At 20.8% G+C, this 27092-nt stretch overlaps 1 protein-coding gene across 7 annotated transcripts in view; it reads right to left on the bottom strand.

Annotated features, from left to right (window-relative positions):
• Nucleotides 1-27092, bottom strand: part of LOC145295845 (nose resistant to fluoxetine protein 6-like) — a 387176-nt gene that overhangs the window by 160393 nt on the left and 199691 nt on the right. For all 7 annotated transcript variants that reach the window (XM_080141605.1, XM_080141582.1, XM_080141591.1 and 4 more), the window contains exon 6: nucleotides 8269-8436. In XM_080141605.1, the coding sequence (XP_079997731.1) occupies nucleotides 8269-8436 (168 nt within the window). The remainder of the gene's footprint in view (nucleotides 1-8268; nucleotides 8437-27092) is intronic.

Here is a 27092-nt window from a genome sequence, read left to right as displayed (position 1 = left end):
GTTCCTGATATTCATAAATGACCTCCCCGACAACATTGCCTCTGAGATGGGTATATATGCTGATGACACCACACTCTATAGCAGGCACGATAGGAAAACAAATGAACATATATCTAAAGTAATGGCAGAAACACTAGAGGATGACCTCCAATCAGTAGTGGAATGGGGACAAAAATGGATGGTCACGTTCAATGCCGCCAAGACAAAACTGGTTTCATTCAATAATTACAAGAAACCTTCTCTACCACCTATAGCAATGGCCAACGACTCTTTATCTGAGAGTACGTCTCTCAAGCTCCTTGGCCTAACGTTCACAGGAAACATGAGTTGGAACAATTACATCGAAGGCATTGCCAGGGCCGCTGCGAGGAAGGTGGGCTCTCTCTACCGTGCTAGAAAACTTCTAACACCTGAAAGTATCCTGTACCTCTATAAGGCTACTATTCGCCCATGTATGGAGTATTGCTGTGATATTTGGGCTGGTGCATCGGCTACTAGTCTCTCGCTCCTTGACAGGGTTCAAAAGAGAGTCGCAAATCTGATAGGCTCTAAACTGGCATCTAAGCTTCAGCCTCTGTCCCATCGTCGAAACGTTGCATCCCTCTGCCTGTTCTACAAGTATTATAATGGCGAATGCTCTGAAGAACTGCAAGCACTTGTGCCCCCATGATGTGAACACCCTCGACAGACCCGACAAGCTGCAAAATCCCACCCCCACACTGTAGAGATCCCTAGATGTAAAAGATCTTTCTACTCCAATAGTTTCTTCCCCAGAACTGCTAGACTTTGGAATTCCATTCCAGGTCACTGCTTCCCCAACTGTACTGACATGCATAAGTTCAAGTGCAACGTGAACCAACATCTCGCTGCCCTAATCCCTACATAGTACCCCAGTGGATGTTTCCCCTGATAGTAGCCCCCTACACCAAAGTGGCAATGTGCCTTGTTTGGGGTGAAAATGTAATTAAAAAAAAAAAAAAAAGGTATTACTTGTAGAATTATGATAATTCTATCCAAAAATACCATTAAAATTTAAAATGTTTAAATAATATCTTCCCTACTGCCAGGTAATATCAACCTTTGTCTGAATTGGCCAACTAAGGGATGCTTCTGCACTTCCCCAAAGCTATCAAATTAAGACCTCCAACCAAATGCGTACAGCTTTCATAAATTACAAAATAAAAAGTATATTTCAACTATAGATGAAATATACTTTTTATTTTTATTTAAACGAAAATAAAGAGATAAAATTCTGATATAAAAAGTTTTGTTGATGTCAAACTGAAAATATAAACTTTTATTAAAATTTATAAAAGTTTATATTTTCAGTTTGACATCAACAAAACTTTTTATATCAGAATTTTATCTCTTTTCTTGTGTAATACAAACTTATAAGAAAAACGGTTTTATTTAAGTTTCTTCGTGTGATATTGATGAAAATGAAAAAATTAAAGACAAAAGATTATCTGCCTTCATTTGCTAAAAAAGAACCTTTGTAGATAAATTGCATCAATCGATTGTAAAATACTTTTTTTAGATGCATCAAAAGATGGTCTTCAGTGATGCACTGTCTTCATTGATGATTTTGAGTTCTGCATCATATCAGCTCAAACAACCAAACGATCTCAGAAATGAAAGCATTTGAAAGTGTTTCAGCATGCATGTCAGCATTGTAAAATCTTCAGCTTTTCTTTTAGACACACCAGCTAGCATTAACCAATGGAAACTGTTCTCACTCCTCCTGCTCCAATAGAGTCTTCCCTTTCTTTCATGTTTTGACTTTTTTTAAATTGATTTGCATTCAAGTAAATTGTTTATTTCTTTTTTAACTCTCCATGTTCATCCGACTTGATAGATTGGCTAATTATTAGCATAGATAACTTGATACCCTCTAAAAAAATTCACCTTAAACTAAATAGCCAATTGTGGTACATGCTTCAATGTACTGCTGCAATTGCACATAGAAATCACTATTTTACTTGCTTTAAATAAAACAGATGTTCAGAAACTAAAGCCGTCTATAGGACTGCTAGCAACCACTGCCAAAAGGTTATTGAAAACACAAGAGAGTCTCCTGCCATAACTCTTAACTCAGCAGAGGCTAGTTTCCCATGAGTTTTAGTACATAACAGAGTTCCGAACAGATGCAGAACAACCATCCAACCATCATCAACAAACCTGAGGTCATTACTTTAACATTTGACAAAGCCAAACTCTTCATTAAGAACTTTGCATCAAACTTTACCCTGTGTGATAATGGCCGCCAACCTGTTGTATTATGTGTGTGTGTGTATATATATCTATACATACATATATATATATATATATATATATATATATTGTTTTCTCTTTCTTGATAGTCTCTAGTTTTTCTATTGTTCACCGAATTAATGCATGTTTAACATTTATGACAGTGTTTCTCTGATTGTCTAGTATTCTCATGTTTGTATGTATATTAACAGATACAGTTTAACAATGGAATACAAAATTTATAACAGACTTTACAACAAAAAGGGACGAATAACAATCCTCAGGGGATTTAAGATCTGGCTCATTGGAGAAACATATCTGATCCATCTTTGGCCTGTGTTGATGGCAAGCTGCAATGAAGATTCATCCCAAGGAACTGACCAGTCATGGGTTGTATTTCCAACAACGTTTATTTCCTTAAATGTTTCCTCTTGAAAGTTGCATTCTTGTCCAAAGTACTACATTTAAACATTTTCCCCAACAAGAGGACAGAGCCATTGCAACTGGTCGGCTCGTGTCTGTCTCCAATGACGACCAAACTCTGACTAAGCTGTACACGCATATCAAAATCTATTTTCCTTTCATGATGCTATTAATACATGCAGCACTGGGATCATCACCTGACATATTGGATTGACACTAAAGATTCTTAATTTTTTTGCCGATTAAAACATAAATCTATTAATACTATATAAATATGCATTTTCGCTTAAATACACAACTGAACAGTCTGACATGTAACTCAAAAGAAATAAAGAAACATGTCACTATGATGGATACAAAAAGAAAAAACATCTATCAGTGAAGTTGCATTCTATTTTGTAAAAGTTATGACAGTTTTACGACATGTCAATCATCATGGGGTCACTTTAAGCTGAAACTACATGTTTTGTATATGATTTATTAGTTGATTAATTTGAAGAGATTTTGTTGAGCAGATTCACCATCACATCAGTGTCTCAATGGCATTTGGAAACATTTAATTGGTCATTCTCATATTCAATTCAATGTCTGTTTTAACAAAGTCTCCTACACAATTCGCTATATTGTTCAAGTTGAATCTTCATCTTAGGTCATAAGAACTGTCTTTAAGACTCACATTACACATCCATCCTTTAATTCTCATCTTATTTCTCTTCATGCAACACATGTCCTCAAATCTCACTGGTCAGGGTTCACTTCCATATACCATACACATACTTACAAGTTATAAAAAAATGAAATATTCTTTATTTCATTTTCACAAACGGAGTTGTAAAATTTTCCTCTTCCTGAAGGCTTTTCAACTGATCATCATTCATGAAAACGTTTTTGACCCTCACACCATTACTTTCCATAGAATTCTTTCAAGTCTTGAACATAACTAGGCCTGCCATCAAAAAGGCTAAACACTAAATCATCAGCAGACACAATCTCTTTTAGACATGTACAAACTTCCAAGACAATGCTTTTAAGACAAAAATAAAACTCAGTACAGAATTTCAACTTTAATGCTATCACTAAATGTGCTGTTAATTCTAACATGATTTCTGTACATTGCTTGAACAATATTCACCAACCACTCACTTTTCCTAATTTATCCAAAGCCTACCAGACATCTCTTAGCTCTCTACAAAAAGCTTCAACTAATCCATCAACTCTATTTAAAACTCCCACTTTATCATTGCTCACAACTTTCAAACAATCCATTTTTTATAACATGATTTGTCCAGTCTGATCATCTCAATGCCTGTTTTCACTTGCAGCCTTCAACATTTCTGCAACAACATTTGAAGGTTTTGAACCTTTATCGTTCTTTATATTACAAACAAAAGAATCAGATACAACTCACTTCTTTTGTGATACATGTACGCATTGGATCTACATGAAGTACAGTAGACCTCTTCAAAATTGACCTTTTTCTTCAAACATATGGAAACTGCTATTATTCCCATTCTCCAAGGTCTAAATTAGCTAAATATACCAGTTATTGTGATCTTGGACCTTGGCTATGCCTGCCTCAAGAGCCATGTAATTTTATTGCTGACGTTTTTCAAAAACGCTGCAAAATTTGGGATATTATGTCCTTATTTTCATTGTAGCTTTCCAGAGGTTGATGCTATAGCATTGAAAGTGGTACCAAATGAAAGCTAATAAAATTTTCTTGTATATGGTAGTAAACACATGAACACCTGTGTTAATTTTAATTAATTTTAATGCACAAACATATATATTTTTTATGCTTGGAAAGGATTCCATCATATAATACATAACTTTATCTCAAAAATGTTACTCTTAATGCATGTATGTAATTTATTATCACTAAGTATGTTTTATCTCTTCATTTCAGATTGTAAGTTAAAGCTGATTTGTTAAGATTTGTGAACTGCTGACAACATGGCACCTGGAAGACAACTACGCTGTGGGAAAGTGATCAGCGATACAAGTGAACGGGATGAACCAACTGAAAAGAGAAGAAAGGTGGCAACTCCTGCCACAAGGTCATTCAGTGATGTGTATCTCATTGGGCAACCCAGCTCCAGCATCAGGGGCTCTCAACTTCCTACTAATCGCCAGGTGTTCTAGTATTTCCTGCATTTGAGGAATGATAATCCCAACAGTGACAATAGTGGATGTCGTTTCGCCATTCTGGAATATGGCAAGGATTAAAACACTAACTAGACCAAATGCAGTCAACCGTTTCATGATCCTCCATGAAAAGTACAGGAAAATTGTTAAAAACAAGGGAAGAAATAACAAACCAGAGGAAGAGAAACAAGCTAATTTTCTGAAGGACTTAGACAAGTTATTTGATATTGGAGCAAAGGATGTTGTGGAGGAGATAAGAAGCAACAGGCTGCTCACAAAGGAGACCAAGGAAGAGGACGTCAATTTCTACTTGGACCAACAGACCACTCGCCTGGCACACATGTCAGGTCATGATAAGGTGTTTGAGAAGAAGTCTAGAGAGAAAAGCTTCCGAGAAGGAAGAGAAGAGAGAATGTTATCATCAGTGACTACTGCAGCAGCAGAAGTTGGGAAAATTTCAAGTGATGAAGACCCAGAGAACAGTCAAGGCTCTGGTACTAGTGAGGGTTCAGAATACACTGAGACAACACCAAACTGTTCATCAAAACCAAGTACGATAACCTTACATTTTCCACACTCAGTTATGACCAGTGAAGAGATTTGTAGCACTGCAGATCGGTTGTCACTCTCTGACAACCAGACTACAGCCATGGTGTCTGCAGTGTTGAAGGCAGGAGGCGCAGATCTTGATGACTTTGTTATATCAGCCTCTACTACAAGACGAAATAGGATAAACACTTGTCATAACTTGTGCCAAAGTTACATGAATAACTTCAAGGAAAGTCCGCCAGATTACTGCACACTACACTTGGATGGAAAACTTCTACGGGATGTTCTTGGTGAAAGATACCCAGTGGAAAGTCTTGCAGTGCTCATCTCTGGTACTCCACAGTATGAAGAAGGGAAGCTGCTTGGTGTGCCCTTCATAGAAAGTTCCACAGGAATCCAACAGTGTAATGCTACATTGGAACTGATAGAAGCATGGGGTCTCACAGACAACATTGTAGGCTTGGTATTTGATACCACAGCAAGCAACAGTGGCATCAACAAGGGTGCAGCGAAGCTTATTGAAGAAAAACTAGGCAAAAAGGTATTCTACTTCGCTTGTCGCCATCACATATCAGAGGTAATAATTGGAAGTGTATGGGAGGCTGTGTTCAGCAAGGTCAAGAGTCCTGACAACCCAATGTTCAGCAATGTGAAAGAGAAGTGGGACAAGTTGGTTAAGGACTGCCCAAGAGTTCTGGGCCTAGTTGAACAAGACTTGAAACAGAAGAAGACAAGCACAATCGCAGTCTTAAGCAATTTCCTTGAGGAAGTAAGTCTGATGGCAGATTGCAGAGAGGTGTCAGAGCTGTGCCTGATCCTGCTTGGTGAGGAACCTCCTTGAGGTATCCACTGGGCCAAGCCAGGTGCCATTCACCAAGCCTGCTGGATGGCCAGGAACATTTACTGCATAGAGGTGCTCATGTTTTCCAAGGAACTAAAATACAACACGGACACTATCTTCAAGCTGGAGAGGTTGAACAAGTTCCTAGCCTTATTCTACACCAGCCACTGGGTGACCACCACATCTGCAGCTGATGCACCTATCCATGACCTCCAGCTTATGAAGAACATGCTGCAATACAAGCAGTATGACTATGAACTGGCAACCTCTGTTCTCAAGAAAATGAACAACCACCGCTCGTATCTGACCCAGGAACTAGTTCCATTCACCTTGTTCAGTTCACATGCCAGCATGACCAAGTCTGCAAAAGAGAAGCTCGCAGTCAAGCTGTCAGAAACAGAGAAACCTGAGAGTTACAGGAAAGGCAAGCCAGAGTTTCCTGTCATCTATGTAGCTACAGTTCTCACAGACCTGGTAGGGCCAGAGTCTCATTTTCTGTTTGATGCTCTTCGAGTGAAATGTGACTGGCTCACTACTGCTGACACCTGGGAAGACAATGACAGCTACAGGAATGCACAGAAGTTTGTGAGGTCTGTGACCAATGATGTGGCTGAGAGAGGTGTGAAACTAATGAGTGACTTTGCAACTCAGATCACAAGTGACCCAGAGCAAAGAAGCTGCTTACTACAAGTTGTGGAGTACCACAGGAAAAAATTTGACAGTTTCAAAAAAGTCACATTGAACAAGTGATAATACATGTATTAGTAACATCCTATCTGACAGTTTCTTATGCAATATATGTGTCAGTGCAGTGCTATCATATTACCAAATTGATTTTTTGTAGTGTCCCAGCTGTTTGTGCATTAAAATTAGTAAAAATTTACACAGGTGTTCATGTGTTTTATTGTGCTTACTACCATATGCAAGAAAATTTTATTAACTTTCATTTGGTACCACTTTCAATGCTATAGCATCAACCTCTGGAAAGCTACAATGAAAATAAGGACATAATATCCCATATTTTGCAGCGTTTTTGAAAAACGTCAACAATAAAATTACATGGCTCTTGAGGCAGGCATAGCCAAGGTCCAAGATCACAATAACTGGTATATTTAGCTAATTTAGACCTTGGAGAATGGGAATAATAGCAGTTTTCATATGTTTGAAGAAAAAGGTCAATTTTGAAGAGGTCTAACGTACAGTGATATTACAGATAGTTTGCAAAATGATTACCAGTTTATGTAAGTCATTGGAAATAGATGTAGAAAAAGGATATTTGGATGGTGACAGGTGTTGTTTAAAAGTTTTGCTACTTTAGTAATACCAGTTAAGCACAACAAGGAGCTGGTGTGATAGTGAAAGTTAGGTTGGAGTTAGGGTTAGAGAATATCTATTACTAAACAGCAGAGCGTTATTGCTGTCAAATAAGTGAAGAGTCTATTAGGCATGTGTATGCAGTGTGATGATGTAGAGAAATAAAACCTGATTGTGTTGCGTGAATAGAAATAATATGAGAATGATACAATGGATGTGTAATGCAAGTCTTAAAGACAGACAGATTTGATAACTTCAAAGGAAGATTAAAGCTACACAGTATACAGAGGTGTGTACAGAAAAGGAGACTTTGTTGGTTTGGTCACATTGAAAGAATTGATGAAAGTGCTTGGCTTAGTTGAGGTAACAGGGTCAGTTCACAAGGAAAGGCCGAGAAAATACGAGAGGGAGTGATAAGAATAGAATTGAGAGAAAGAAAGATGATCAGAGATAGGTTAGTTTAAAAGTAAATTTCTAAAATTTATATGCCAGCATGTGAAAGGAATATTAAACCGACGATGATTGTTACAAATCACAACTTTAAAAATATTTTTGGTAATGTCTCTTTTATGCAGCAGTTTGTAAAATTCTTAGAAGAATTTGATTCACTACACATTTTTACTTGCAACAGGCAGCTATTTTTTTCTTTAAAATTGAGCTGATGGTAAATACAAACACTTCTCTTTTTTTATACACCACAGTTTTACAAAAAAAAAAAAAGAAAAACAATAAAATGTAAAACCTACCCAAAGTTGATATGCCAAAATAGTAAGTGTGTCCAAGAATAACCCAAGTCATACTGATGAAACGGATACCATGAACAGCTGGAAGATTTCCCTCTGGCAACGTTGTCTTCAGTAATTTCTTCAGATTTATCAATATTGAAAAGCAGAGAAAAAACCTTTTCACATGTGCTAGAAAACAAGAAAAACATTTTCATAGCTATTTTCGTTTTATTATACAGAGTCCGGACAAGAACATTAAGAGTTACAGTTCAAAGGAAATAGTTTAATGATTAACGTTTTATAGAAAATTGAACCACAAAATATATTCCTGAAAACTTTTCAAAGAAAAGATTTGAACAATTTACGTTTTTTTAAATTTGAAAATGGAAATGTTCAAGCAACATTAAAGCAACATTAAAGCAACATTAAAGCGTGTAATTGAAAAAAAAAGCAACAAAATACTAAAATTGAGAAGCAGCTTTTGATTTAAACAATGTTTTTATATTAATATTTTGATTTACACAATGTTTTTATATTAATATTTTGATTTACACAATGTTTTTATATTAATATTTTCATTTACACAATGTTTTTATATTAATATTTTCATTTACACAATGTTTTTATATTAATATTTTGATTTACACAATGTTTTTATATTAATATTTTGATTTACACAATGTTTTTATATTAATATTTTGATTAACACAATGTTTTTATATTAATATTTTGATTTACACAATGTTTTTATATTAATATTTTGATTTACACAATGTTTTTATATTAATATTTTGATTTACACAATGTTTTTATATTAATATTTTGATTTACACAATGTTTTTGTATAAATATTTTGATTTACACAACGTTTTTATATTAATATTTTGATTTACACAATGTTTTTATATTAATATTTTGATTTATACAATATTTTTATATTAATATTTTGATTTACACAATGTTTTTGTATAAATATTTTGATTTACACAATGTTTTTGTATAAATATTTTGATTTACACAATGTTTTTATATTAATATTTTGATTTATACAATGTTTTTATATTAATATTTTGATTTACACAATGTTTTTATATTAATATTTTGATTTACACAATGTTTTTATATTAATATTTTGATTTACACAATGTTTTTATATTAATATTTTGATTTATACAATGTTTTTATATTAATATTTTGATTTACACAATGTTTTTATATTAATATTTTGATTTACACAATGTTTTTATATTAATATTTTGATTTACACAATGTTTTTATATTACTATTTTGATTTATACCATATTTTTATATTAATATTTTTATTTACACAATGTTTTTATATTAATATTTTGATTTACACAATGTTTTTGTATAAATATTTTGATTTACACAATATTTTTATATTAATATTTTGATTTACACAATGTTTTTGTATAAATATTTTGATTTACACAATGTTTTTGTATAAATATTTTGATTTACACAATGTTTTTATATTAATATTTTGATTTATACAATATTTTTATATTAATATTTTGATTTACACAATGTTTTTGTATAAATATTTTGATTTACACAATGTTTTTGTATAAATATTTTGATTTACACAATGTTTTTATATTAATATTTTGATTTACACAATGTTTTTATATTAATATATTGATTTACACAATGTTTTTATATTAATATTTTGATTTACACAATATTCTTATATTAATATTTTGATTTACACAATGTTTTTATATTAATATTTTGATTTACACAATGTTTTTATATTAATATTTTGATTTACACAATGTTTTTATATTAATATTTTGATTTACACAATGTTTTTGTATAAATATTTTGATTTACACAATGTTTTTATATTAATATTTTTATTTACACAATGTTTTTATATTAATATATTGATTTACACAATGTTTTTATATTAATATTTTGATTTACACAATGTTTTTATATTAATATTTTGATTTACACAATGTTTTTATATTAATATTTTGATTTACACAATGTTTTTGTATAAATATTTTGATTTACCCAATTTTTTATATAATTATTTTGATTTACACAATGTTTTTATATTACTATTTTGATTTATACCATATTTTTATATTAATATTTTTATTTACACAATGTTTTTATATTAATATTTTGATTTACACAATGTTTTTGTATAAATATTTTGATTTACACAATATTTTTATATTAATATTTTGATTTACACAATGTTTTTGTATAAATATTTTGATTTACACAATGTTTTTGTATAAATATTTTGATTTACACAATGTTTTTATATTAAAATTTTGATTTATACAATATTTTTATATTAATATTTTTATTTACACAATGTTTTTGTATAAATATTTTGATTTACACAATGTTTTTGTATAAATATTTTGATTTACACAATGTTTTTATATTAATATTTTTATTTACACAATGTTTTTATATTAATATTTTGATTTACACAATGTTTTTATATTAATATTTTGATTTACACAATATTCTTATATTAATATTTTGATTTACACAATGTTTTTTTATTAATATTTTGATTTACACAATGTTTTTATATTAATATTTTGATTTACACAATGTTTTTATATTAATATTTTGATTTACACAATGTTTTTATATTAATATTTTGATTTACACAATGTTTTTGTATAAATATTTTGATTTACACAATGTTTTTATATTACTATTTTGATTTACACAATGTTTTTATATTAATATTTTGATTTACACAATGTTTTTATATTAATATTTTGATTTACACAATGTTTTTATATTAATATTTTGATTTACACAATGTTTTTATATTAATATTTTGATTTACACAATGTTTTTATATTAATATTTTGATTTACACAATGTTTTTATATTAATATTTTGATTTACACAATGTTTTTATATTAATATTTTTATTTACACAATGTTTTTGTATAAATATTTTGATTTACACAATGTTTTTATATTAATATTTTGATTTACACAATGTTTTTATATTAATATTTTGATTTACACAATGTTTTTATATTAATATTTTGATTTACACAATGTTTTTATATTAATATTTTGATTTACACAATGTTTTTATATTAATATTTTGATTTACACAATGTTTTTATATTAATATTTTGATTTACACAATATTCTTATATTAATATTTTGATTTACACAATATTCTTATATTAATATTTTGATTTACACAATGTTTTTATATTAATATTTTGATTTACACAATGTTTTTTATTAATATTTTGATTTACACAATGTTTTTATATTAATATTTTGATTTACACAATGTTTTTATATTAATATTTTGATTTACACAATGTTTTTATATTAATATTTTGATTTACACAATGTTTTTGTATAAATATTTTGATTTACACAATGTTTTTATATTAATATTTTGATTTACACAATGTTTTTATATTAATATTTTGATTTCCACAATGTTTTTATATTAATATTTTGATTTACACAATGTTTTTATATTAATATTTTGATTTACACAATGTTTTTATATTAATATTTTGATTTACACAATATTCTTATATTAATATTTTGATTTACACAATATTCTTATATTAATATTTTGATTTACACAATGTTTTTATATTAATATTTTGATTTACACAATGTTTTTATATTAATATTTTGATTTACACAATGTTTTTATATTAATATTTTGATTTACACAATGTTTTTATATTAATATTTTGATTTACACAATGTTTTTATATTAATATTTTGATTTACACAATGTTTTTGTATAAATATTTTGATTTACACAATGTTTTTATATTAATATTTTGATTTACACAATGTTTTTATATTAATATTTTGATTTACACAATGTTTTTATATTAATATTTTGATTTACACAATGTTTTGATATAAATATTTTGATTTACACAATGTTTTTATATTAATATTTTGATTTACACAATGTTTTTATATTAATATTTTGATTTACACAATGTTTTTATATTAATATTTTGATTTACACAATATTCTTATATAAATATTTTGATTTACACAATGTTTTTATATTAATATTTTGATTTACACAATGTTATTATATTAATATTTTGATTTACACAATATTCTTATATTAATATTTTGATTTACACAATATTTTTATATTAATATTTTGATTTACACAATGTTTTTATATTACTATTTTGATTTACACAATGTTTTTGTATTAATATTTTGATTAACACAATGTTTTTATATTAATATTTTTATTTACACAATATTCTTATATTAATATTTTGATTTGCACAATGTTTTTATATTAATATTTTGATTTACACAATATTCTTATATTAATATTTTTATTTACACAATGTTTTTATATTAATATTTTGATTTACACAATGTTTTTATATTAATATTTTGATTTACACAATGTTTTTATATTAATATTTTGATTTCCACAATGTTTTTATATTAATATTTTGATTTACACAATGTTTTTATATTAATATTTTGATTTACACAATGTTTTTATATTAATATTTTGATTTACACAATGTTTTTATATTAATATTTTGATTTACACAATGTTTTTATATTAATATTTTGATTTACACAATGTTTTTATATTAATATTTTGATTTACACAATGTTTTTGTATAAATATTTTGATTTACACAATGTTTTTATATTAATATTTTGATTTACACAATGTTTTTATATTAATATTTTGATTTACACAATGTTTTTATATTAATATTTTGATTTATACAATATTTTTATATTAATATTTTGATTTACACAATGTTTTTGTATAAATATTTTGATTTACACAATGTTTTTGTATAAATATTTTGATTTACACAATGTTTTTATATTAATATTTTGATTTATACAATGTTTTTATATTAATATTTTGATTTACACAATGTTTTTATATTAATATTTTGATTTACACAATGTTTTTATATTAATATTTTGATTTACACAATGTTTTTATATTAATATTTTGATTTATACAATGTTTTTATATTAATATTTTGATTTACACAATGTTTTTATATTAATATTTTGATTTACACAATGTTTTTATATTAATATTTTGATTTACACAATGTTTTTATATTACTATTTTGATTTATACCATATTTTTATATTAATATTTTTATTTACACAATGTTTTTATATTAATATTTTGATTTACACAATGTTTTTGTATAAATATTTTGATTTACACAATATTTTTATATTAATATTTTGATTTACACAATGTTTTTGTATAAATATTTTGATTTACACAATGTTTTTGTATAAATATTTTGATTTACACAATGTTTTTATATTAATATTTTGATTTATACAATATTTTTATATTAATATTTTGATTTACACAATGTTTTTGTATAAATATTTTGTATTTACACAATGTTTTTTTATAAATATTTTGATTTACACAATGTTTTTATATTAATATTTTTATTTACACAATGTTTTTATATTAATATATTGATTTACACAATGTTTTTATATTAATATTTTGATTTACACAATGTTTTTATATTAATATTTTGATTTACACAATGTTTTTATATTAATATTTTGATTTACACAATGTTTTTGTATAAATATTTTGATTTACCCGATTTTTTTATATAATTATTTTGATTTACACAATGTTTTTATATTACTATTTTGATTTATACCATATTTTTATATTAATATTTTTATTTACACAATGTTTTTATATTAATATTTTGATTTACACAATGTTTTTGTATAAATATTTTGATTTACACAATATTTTTATATTAATATTTTTATTTACACAATGTTTTTGTATAAATATTTTGATTTACACAATGTTTTTGTATAAATATTTTGATTTACACAATGTTTTTATATTAATATTTTGATTTAAACAATATTTTTATATTAATATTTTGATTTACACAATGTTTTTGTATAAATATTTTGATTTACACAATGTTTTTGTATAAATATTTTGATTTACACAATGTTTTTATATTAATATTTTTATTTACACAATGTTTTTATATTAATATATTGATTTACACAATGTTTTTATATTAATATTTTGATTTACACAATGTTTTTATATTAATATTTTGATTTACACAATGTTTTTATATTAATATTTTGATTTACACAATGTTTTTATATTAATATTTTGATTTACACAATGTTTTTATATTAATATTTTGATTTACACAATGTTTTTATATTAATATTTTGATTTACACAATGTTTTTGTATTAATATTTTGATTGACACAATGTTTTTATATTAATATTTTGATTTACACAATGTTTTTATATTAATATTTTGATTTACACAATGTTTTTATATTAATATTTTGATTTACACAATGTTTTTATATTAATATTTTGATTTACACAATGTTTTTATATTAATATTTTGATTTACACAATGTTTTTATATTAATATTTTGATTTACACAATGTTTTTATATTAATATTTTGATTTACACAATGTTTTTATATTAATATTTTGATTTCCACAATGTTTTTATATTAATATTTTGATTTACACAATGTTTTTGTATAAATATTTTGATTTACACAATGTTTTTATATTAATATTTTGATTTACACAATGTTTTTATATTAATATTTTGATTTACACAATGTTTTTATATTAATATTTTGATTTACACAATGTTTTTATATTAATATTTTGATTTACACAATGTTTTTATATTAATATTTTGATTTACACAATGTTTTTATATTAATATTTTGATTTACACAATGTTTTTATATTAATATTTTGATTTACACAATGTTTTTATATTAATATTTTGATTTCCACAATGTTTTTATATTAATATTTTGATTTCCACAATGTTTTTATATTAATATTTTGATTTCCACAATGTTTTTATATTAATATTTTGATTTACACAATGTTTTTATATTAATATTTTGATTTACACAATGTTTTTATATTAATATTTTGATTTACACAATGTTTTTATATTAATATTTTGATTTACACAATGTTTTTATATTAATATTTTCATTTACACAATATTGTTATATTAATATTTTGATTTACACAATGTTTTTATATTAATATTTTGATTTACACAATGTTTTTATATTAATATTTTGATTTACACAATGTTTTTATATTAATATTTTGATTTACACAATGTTTTTATATTAATATTTTGATTTAGACAATGTTTTTTATTAATATTTTGATTTCCACAATGTTTTTATATTAATATTTTGATTTACACAATGTTTTTATATTAATATTTTGATTTACACAATGTTTTTATATTAATATTTTGATTTACACAATGTTTTTATATTAATATTTTGATTTACACAATGTTTTTATATTAATATTTTGATTTACACAATGTTTTTATATTAATATTTTGATTTACACAATGTTTTTATATTAATATTTTGATTTACACAATGTTTTTATATTAATATTTTGATTTCCACAATGTTTTTATATTAATATTTTGATTTACACAATGTTTTTATATTAATATTTTGATTTACACAATGTTTTTATATTAATATTTTGATTTACACAATGTTTTTATATTAATATTTTGATTTCCACAATGTTTTTATATTAATATTTTGATTTACACAATGTTTTTATATTAATATTTTGATTTACACAATGTTTTTATATTAATATTTTGATTTACACAATGTTTTTATATTAATATTTTGATTTACACAATGTTTTTATATTAATATTTTGATTTCCACAATGTTTTTGTATAAATATTTTGATTTACACAATGTTTTTATATTAATATTTTGATTTACACAATGTTTTTATATTAATATTTTGATTTACACAATGTTTTTATATTAATATTTTGATTTACACAATGTTTTTATATTAATATTTTGATTTACACAATGTTTTTATATTAATATTTTGATTTACACAATGTTTTTATATTAATATTTTGATTTCCACAATGTTTTTATATTAATATTTTGATTTACACAATGTTTTTATATTAATATTTTTATTTACACAATGTTTTTATATTAATATTTTGATTTACACAATGTTTTTATATTAATATTTTGATTTACACAATGTTTTTATATTAATATTTTGATTTACACAATGTTTTTATATTAATATTTTCATTTACACAATATTCTTATATTAATATTTTGATTTACACAATGTTTTTATATTAATATTTTGATTTACACAATGTTTTTATATTAATATTTTGATTTACACAATGTTTTTATATTTATATTTTGATTTACACAATGTTTTTATATTAATATTTTGATTTAGACAATGTTTTTATATTAATATTTTAATTTACACAATGTTTTTATATTAATATTTTGATTTACACAATATTCTTATATTAATATTTTGATTTCCACAATGTTTTTATATTAATATTTTGATTTACACAATGTTTTTATATTAATATTTTGATTTACACAATGTTTTTATATTAATATTTTGATTTACACAATGTTTTTATATTAATATTTTGATTTACACAATGTTTTTGTATAAATATTTTGATTTACACAATGTTTTTATATTAATATTTTGATTTACACAATGTTTTTATATTAATATTTTGATTTACACAATGTTTTTATATTAATATTTTGATTTACACAATGTTTTGATATAAATATTTTGATTTACACAATGTTTTTATATTAATATTTTGATTTACACAATGTTTTTATATTAATATTTTGATTTACACAATGTTTTTATATTAATATTTTGATTTACACAATGTTTTTATATTAATATTTTGATTTACACAATGTTTTTATATTAATATTTTGATTTACACAATGTTTTTATATTAATATTTTGATTTACACAATGTTTTTATATTAATATTTTGATTTACACAATGTTTTTATATTAATATTTTGATTTCCACAATGTTTTTATATTAATATTTTGATTTCCACAATGTTTTTATATTAATATTTTGATTTACACAATGTTTTTATATTAATATTTTGATTTACACAATGTGTTTATATTAATATTTTGATTTACACAATGTTTTTATATTAATATTTTGATTTACACAATGTTTTTATATTAATATTTTGATTTACACAATGTTTTTATATTAATATTTTCATTTACACAATATTGTTATATTAATATTTTGATTTACACAATGTTTTTATATTAATATTTTGATTTACACAATGTTTTTATATTAATATTTTGATTTACACAATGTTTTTATATTAATATTTTGATTTACACAATGTTTTTATATTAATATTTTGATTTACACAATGTTTTTATATTAATATTTTGATTTACACAATGTTTTTATATTAATATTTTGATTTCCACAATGTTTTTATATTAATATTTTGATTTACACAATGTTTTTATATTAATATTTTGATTTACACAATGTTTTTATATTAATATTTTGATTTACACAATGTTTTTATATTAATATTTTGATTTACACAATGTTTTTGTATAAATATTTTGATTTACACAATGTTTTTATATTAATATTTTGATTTACACAATGTTTTTATATTAATGTTTTGATTTACACAATGTTTTTATATTAATATTTTGATTTACACAATGTTTTTATATTAATATTTTATTTACACAATGTTTTTATATTAATATTTTGATTTACACAATGTTTTTATATTAATATTTTGATTTACACAATGTTTTTATATTAATATTTTGATTTACACAATGTTTTTATATTAATATTTTGATTTCCACAATGTTTTTATATTAATATTTTGATTTACACAATGTTTTTGTATAAATATTTTGATTTACACAATGTTTTTATATTAATATTTTGATTTACACAATGTTTTTATATTAATATTTTGATTTACACAATGTTTTTATATTAATATTTTGATTTACACAATGTTTTTATATTAATATTTTGATTTACACAATGTTTTTATATTAATATTTTGATTTACACAATGTTTTTATATTAATATTTTGATTTACACAATGTTTTTATATTAATATTTTGATTTACACAATGTTTTTATATTAATATTTTGATTTACACAATGTTTTTATATTAATATTTTGATTTACACAATGTTTTTATATTAATATTTTGATTTACACAATGTTTTTATATTAATATTTTGATTTACACAATGTTTTTATATTAATATTTTGATTTACACAATGTTTTTGTATAAATATTTTGATTTACACAATGTTTTTATATTAATATTTTGATTTACACAATGTTTTTATATTAATATTTTGATTTACACAATGTTTTTATATTAATATTTTGATTTACACAATGTTTTTATATTAATATTTTATTTACACAATGTTTTTATATTAATATTTTGATTTACACAATGTTTTTATATTAATATTTTGATTTACACAATGTTTTTATATTAATATTTTGATTTACACAATGTTTTTATATTAATATTTTGATTTCCACAATGTTTTTATATTAATATTTTGATTTACACAATGTTTTTGTATAAATATTTTGATTTACACAATGTTTTTATATTAATATTTTGATTTACACAATGTTTTATATTAATATTTTGATTTACACAATGTTTTTATATTAATATTTTGATTTACACAATGTTTTTATATTAATATTTTGATTTACACAATGTTTTTATATTAATATTTTGATTTACACAATGTTTTTATATTAATATTTTGATTTACACAATGTTTTTATATTAATATTTTGATTTACACAATGTTTTTATATTAATATTTTGATTTCCACAATGTTTTTATATTAATATTTTGATTTCCACAATGTTTTTATATTAATATTTTGATTTACACAATGTTTTTATATTAATATTTTTATTTACACAATGTTTTTATATTAATATTTTGATTTACACAATGTTTTTATATTAATATTTTGATTTACACAATGTTTTTATATTAATATTTTGATTTACACAATGTTTTTATATTAATATTTTGATTTACACAATATTCTTATATTAATATTTTGATTTACACAATGTTTTTATATTAATATTTTGATTTACACAATGTTTTTATATTAATATTTTGATTTACACAATGTTTTTATATTAATATTTTGATTTACACAATGTTTTTATATTAATATTTTGATTTAGACAATGTTTTTATATTAATATTTTGATTTACACAATGTTTTTATATTAATATTTTTATTTACACAATATTCTTATATTAATATTTTGATTTCCACAATGTTTTTATATTAATATTTTGATTTACACAATGTTTTTATATTAATATTTTGATTTACACAATGTTTTTATATTAATATTTTGATTTACACAATGTTTTTATATTAATATTTTGATTTACACAATGTTTTTGTATAAATATTTTGATTTACACAATGTTTTTATATTAATATTTTGATTTACACAATGTTTTTATATTAATATTTTGATTTACACAATGTTTTTATATTAATATTTTGATTTACACAATGTTTTGATATAAATATTTTGATTTACACAATGTTTTTATATTAATATTTTGATTTACACAATGTTTTTATATTAATATTTTGATTTACACAATGTTTTTATATTAATATTTTGATTTACACAATATTCTCATATAAATATTTTGATTTACACAATGTTTTTATATTAATATTTTGATTTACACAATGTTATTATATTATATTTTTATTTACACAATATTCTTATATTAATATTTTGATTTGCACAATATTCTTATATTAATATTTTGATTTACACAATATTCTTATATTAATATTTTGATTTACACAATGTTTTTATATTAATATTTTGATTTACACAATGTTTTTATATTAATATTTTGATTTACACAATGTTTTTATATTAATATTTTGATTTACACAATGTTTTTATATTAATATTTTGATTTACACAATGTTTTTATATTAATATTTTGATTTACACAATGTTTTTGTATAAATATTTTGATTTACACAATGTTTTTATATTAATATTTTGATTTACACAATGTTTTTATATTAATATTTTGATTTACACAATGTTTTTATATTAATATTTTGATTTACACAATGTTTTGATATAAATATTTTGATTTACACAATGTTTTGATATAAATATTTTGATTTACACAATGTTTTTATATTAATATTTTGATTTACACAATGTTTTTATATTAATATTTTGATTTACACAATGTTTTTATATAAATATTTTGATTTACACAATATTCTTATATAAATATTTTGATTTACACAATGTTTTTATATTAATATTTTGATTTACACAATGTTATTATATTAATATTTTGATTTACACAATATTCTTATATTAATATTTTGATTTACACAATGTTTTTATATTAATATTTTGATTTACACAATATTCTTATATTAATATTTTGATTTGCACAATGTTTTTATATTAATGTTTTTATTTACACAATATTCTTATATTAATATTTTGATTTACACAATATTTTTATATTAATATTTTGATTTACACAATATTTTTATATAAATATTTTGATTTTCACAATGTTATTATATTACTATTTTGATTTACACAATGTTTTTATATTAATATTTTGATTTACACAATATTCTTATATTAATATTTTGATTTACACAATGTTTTTATATTAATATTTTGATTTACACAATGTTTTTATATTAATATTTTTATTTACACAATGTTTTTATATTAATATTTTGATTTACACAATGTTTTTATATTAATATTTTGATTTACACAATGTTTTTATATTAATATTTTGATTTACACAATGTTTTTATATTAATATTTTGATTTACACAATGTTTTTATATTAATATTTTGATTTACACAATGTTTTTATATTAATATTTTGATTTACACAATGTTTTTATATTAATATTTTGATTTACACAATGTTTTTATATTAATATTTTGATTTACACAATGTTTTTGTATAAATATTTTGATTTACACAATGTTTTTATATTAATATTTTGATTTACACAATGTTTTTATATTAATATTTTGATTTACACAATGTTTTTATATTAATATTTTGATTTATACAATATTTTTATATTAATATTTTGATTTACACAATGTTTTTGTATAAATATTTTGATTTACACAATGTTTTTGTATAAATATTTTGATTTACACAATGTTTTTATATTAATATTTTGATTTATACAATGTTTTTATATTAATATTTCGATTTACACAATATTCTTATATTAATATTTTGATTTACACAATGTTTTTATATTAATATTTTGATTTACACAATATTCTTATATTAATATTTTAATTTATACAATGTTTTTATATTAATATTTTGATTTACACAATATTCTTATATTAATATTTTGATTTACACAATATTCTTATATTAATATATTGATTTACACAATATTCTTATATTAATATTTTGATTTACACAATGTTTTTATATTAATATTTGGTTTTAACAATATTTTTATATTAATATTTTGATTTACACAATATTCTTAGATTAATATTTTGATTTACACACTGTTTTTATATTAATATTTTGATTTACACAATATTCTTATATTAATATTTTTATTTACACACTGTTTTTATATTAATATTTTGATTTAGACAATATTCTTATATTAATATTGTGATTTACACAATGTTTTTATATTAATATTTTGATTTACACAATGTTTTTATATTAATATTTTGATTTACATAATATTCTTATATTAATATTTTGATTTACACAATGTTTTTATATTAATATTTTGATTTACACAATATTCTTATATTAATATTTTTATTTACACAATGTTTGTATATTAATATTTTGATTTACACAATATTCTTATATTAATATTTTGATTACACAATGTTTTTATATTAATATTTTGATTTACACAATATTCTTATATTAATATTTTGATTTACACAATATTCTTATATTAATATTTTGATTTACACAATGTTGTTATAATTATATTTTTATTTACACCATATTCTTATATTAATATTTTGATGTACACAATGTTTTTGTATTAATATTTTTATTTACACAATATTTTTATATTAATATTTTGATTTACACAATGTTTTTATATTAATATTTTGATTTACACAATATTCTTATATCATTATTTTGATTTACACAATGTTTTTGTATTAATATTTTGATTTACACAATGTTTTTATATTAATATTTTGATTTACACAATATTCTTATATTAATATTTTGATTTACACAATATTCTTATGTTCATATTTTTATTTACACAATATTCTTTTATTAATATTTTGATTTACACAATATTCTTATATGAATATTTGGATTTACACAATATTCTTTTATTAATATTTTTATTTACACAATATTCTTATATTAATATTTTGATTTACACAATATTCTTATATTAATATTTTGATTTACACAATATTTTTATAATTATATTTGATTTACACAATATTCTTATATTAATATTTGGATTTACACAATATTCTTATATTAATATATTGATTTACACAATATATTATATTAATATTTTGATTTACACAATGTTTTTATATTAATATTTTGATATACACAATATTTTTATATTAATATTTTTATTTACACAATATTCTTATATTAATATTTTGATTTACACAATGTCTTTATATTAATATTTTGATTTACACAATAGTTTTATATAATTATTTTGATTTACACAATATTCTTATATTAATATTTGGATTTACACAATGTTTTCTTATTAATATTTTGTTGTACACAATGTTTTTATATTAATATTTTTATTTACACAAAGTTTTTATATTAATATTTTGATTTACACAATATTCTTATATTAATATTTGAGTTACACAATGTTTTTATATTAATATTTTGATTTACACAATGTTTTTATATTAATATTTTGATTTACACAATATTTTTGTATTAATATATTGATTTACACAATATTCTTATATTAATATTTTGATTTACACAATGTTTTTATATTAATATTTTGATGTACACAATGTTTTTATATTAATATTTTGATTTACACAATATTCTTATATTAATATTTTAATTTATACAATGTTTTTATATTAATATTTTGATTTACACAATATTCTTATATTAATATTTTGATTTACACAATATTCTTATATTAATATATTGATTTACACAATATTCTTATATTAATATTTTGATTTACACAATGTTTTTATATTAATATTTGAATTTTCACAATATTTTTATATTAATATTTTGATTTACACAATATTCTTATATTAATATTTTTATTTACACACTGTATTTATATTAATATTTTGATTTACACAATATTCTTATATTAATATTTTGATTTACACACTGTTTTTATATTAATATTTTGATTTAGACAATATTCTTATATTAATATTTTGATTTACACAATGTTTTTATATTAATATTTTGATTTACACAATGTTTTTATATGAATATTTTGATTTACATAATATTCTGATATTAATATTTTGATTTACACAATGTTTTTGTATTAATATTTTGATTTACACAATGTTTTTATATTAATATTTTGATTTACACAATATTCTTATATTAATATTTTGATTTACACAATGTTTTTATATTAATATTTTGATTTACACAATATTCTTATATTAATATTTTGATTTACACAATGTTTTTATATTAATATTTTGATTTACCCAATATTCTTATATTAATATTTTGATTTACACAATATTCTTATATTAATATTTTGATTTACACAATGTTGTTATATTAATATTTTTATTTACAGAATATTCTTGTATCATTATTTTGATTTACACAATGTTTTTGTATTAATATTTTGATTTACACAATATTTTTATATTAATATTTTGATTTACACAATGTTTTTATATTAATATTTTGATTTACATAATATTCTTATATTAATATTTTTATTTACACAATATTTTTATATTTATATTTTGATTTACACAATATTCTTATATTAATATTGTGATTTACACAATATTTTTATATTAATATTTTTATTACGACAATATTCTTTTATTAATATTTTGATTTACACAATATTCTTATATAAATATTTTGATTTACACAATATTTTTATATTAATATGTTGATTTACACAATATTCTTATATTAATATTTTAATTTACACAATATTCTTATATTAATATTTTGATTTACACAATGTTTTTATATTAATATATTTATTTACACAATATTCTTATATTAATATTTTGATTTACACAATGATTTTATATTATTATATTTATTTACACAATATTCTTATATTAATATTTTGATTTACACAATGTTTTTATATTAATATTTTGATTTACACAATATTCTTATATTAATATTTTGATTTACACAATGTTTTTATATTAATATTTTGATTTACACAATATTCTTATATTAATATTTTGATTTACACAATATTCTTATATTAATATTTTGATTTACACAATGTTGTTATATTAATATTTTTATTTACAGAATATTCTTTTATCATTATTTTGATTTACACAATGTTTTTGTATTAATATTTTGATTTACACAATATTTTTATATTAATATTTTGATTTACACAATGTTTTTATATTAATATTTTGATTTACATAATATTCTTATATTAATATTTTCATTTACACAATATTTTTATATTTATATTTTGATTTACACAATATTCTTATATTAATATTTTGATTTACACAATATTTTTATATTAATATTTTTATTACGACAATATTCTTTTATTAATATTTTGATTTACACAATATTCTTATATTAATATTTTGATTTACACAATATTTTTATATTAATATTTTGATTTACACAATATTCTTATATTAATATTTTAATTTACACAATATTCTTATATTAATATTTTGATTTACACAATATTTTTATATTAATATTTTGATTTACACAATATTCTTATATTAATATTTTGATTTACACACTGTTTTTATATTAATATTTTGATTTACACAATATGCTTATATTAATATTTTGATTTACACAATGTTTTTATATTAATATTTTGATTTACACAATGTTTTTATATTCATATTTTGATTTACACAATATTCTTATATTAATATTTTGATTTACACAATGTTTTTATATTAATATTGTGATTTACACAATATTCTTATATTAATATTTTTATTTACACAATATTCTAATATGATTATTTTGATTTACACAATGTTTTTGTATTAATATTTTGATTTACACAATGTTTTTATATTAATATTTTGATTTACACAATGTTTTTATATTAATATTTTGATTTACATAATATTCTTATATTAATATTTTGATTTACACAATGTTTTTATATTAATATTTTGATTTACACAATATTCTTATATTAATATTTTTATTTACACAATGTTTGTATATTAATATTTTGATTTACACAATATTCTTATATTAATATTTTGATTACACAATGTTTTTATATTAATATTTTGATTTACACAATATTCTTATATTAATATTTTGATTTACACAATATTCTTATATTAATATTTTGATTTACACAATGTTGTTATAATTATATTTTTATTTACACCATATTCTTATATTAATATTTTGATGTACACAATGTTTTTGTATTAATATTTTTATTTACACAATATTTTTATATTAATATTTTGATTTACACAATGTTTTTATATTAATATTTTGATTTACACAATATTCTTATATCATTATTTTGATTTACACAATGTTTTTGTATTAATATTTTGATTTACACAATGTTTTTATATTAATATTTTGATTTACACAATATTCTTATATTAATATTTTGATTTACACAATATTCTTATGTTCATATTTTTATTTACACAATATTCTTTTATTAATATTTTGATTTACACAATATTCTTATATGAATATTTGGATTTACACAATATTCTTTTATTAATATTTTTATTTACACAATATTCTTATATTAATATTTTGATTTACACAATATTCTTATATTAATATTTTGATTTACACAATATTTTTATAATTATATTTGATTTACACAATATTCTTATATTAATATTTGGATTTACACAATATTCTTATATTAATATATTGATTTACACAATATATTATATTAATATTTTGATTTACACAATGTTTTTATATTAATATTTTGATATACACAATATTTTTATATTAATATTTTTATTTACACAATATTCTTATATTAATATTTTGATTTACACAATGTCTTTATATTAATATTTTGATTTACACAATAGTTTTATATAATTATTTTGATTTACACAATATTCTTATATTAATATTTGGATTTACACAATGTTTTCTTATTAATATTTTGTTGTACACAATGTTTTTATATTAATATTTTTATTTACACAAAGTTTTTATATTAATATTTTGATTTACACAATATTCTTATATTAATATTTGAGTTACACAATGTTTTTATATTAATATTTTGATTTACACAATGTTTTTATATTAATATTTTGATTTACACAATATTTTTGTATTAATATATTGATTTACACAATATTCTTATATTAATATTTTGATTTACACAATGTTTTTATATTAATATTTTGATGTACACAATGTTTTTATATTAATATTTTGATTTACACAATATTCTTATATTAATATTTTAATTTATACAATGTTTTTATATTAATATTTTGATTTACACAATATTCTTATATTAATATTTTGATTTACACAATATTCTTATATTAATATATTGATTTACACAATATTCTTATATTAATATTTTGATTTACACAATGTTTTTATATTAA

The sequence above is a fragment of the Euprymna scolopes genome, chromosome 2, assembly GCF_053919585.1.
Source record: "Euprymna scolopes isolate OS-2025 chromosome 2, ASM5391958v1, whole genome shotgun sequence".
NCBI lineage: Eukaryota > Metazoa > Mollusca > Cephalopoda > Sepiida > Sepiolidae > Euprymna > Euprymna scolopes.
Note: the sequence above shows the minus strand (reverse complement) of the source record. Positions and strands in the feature narration are given on the sequence as shown.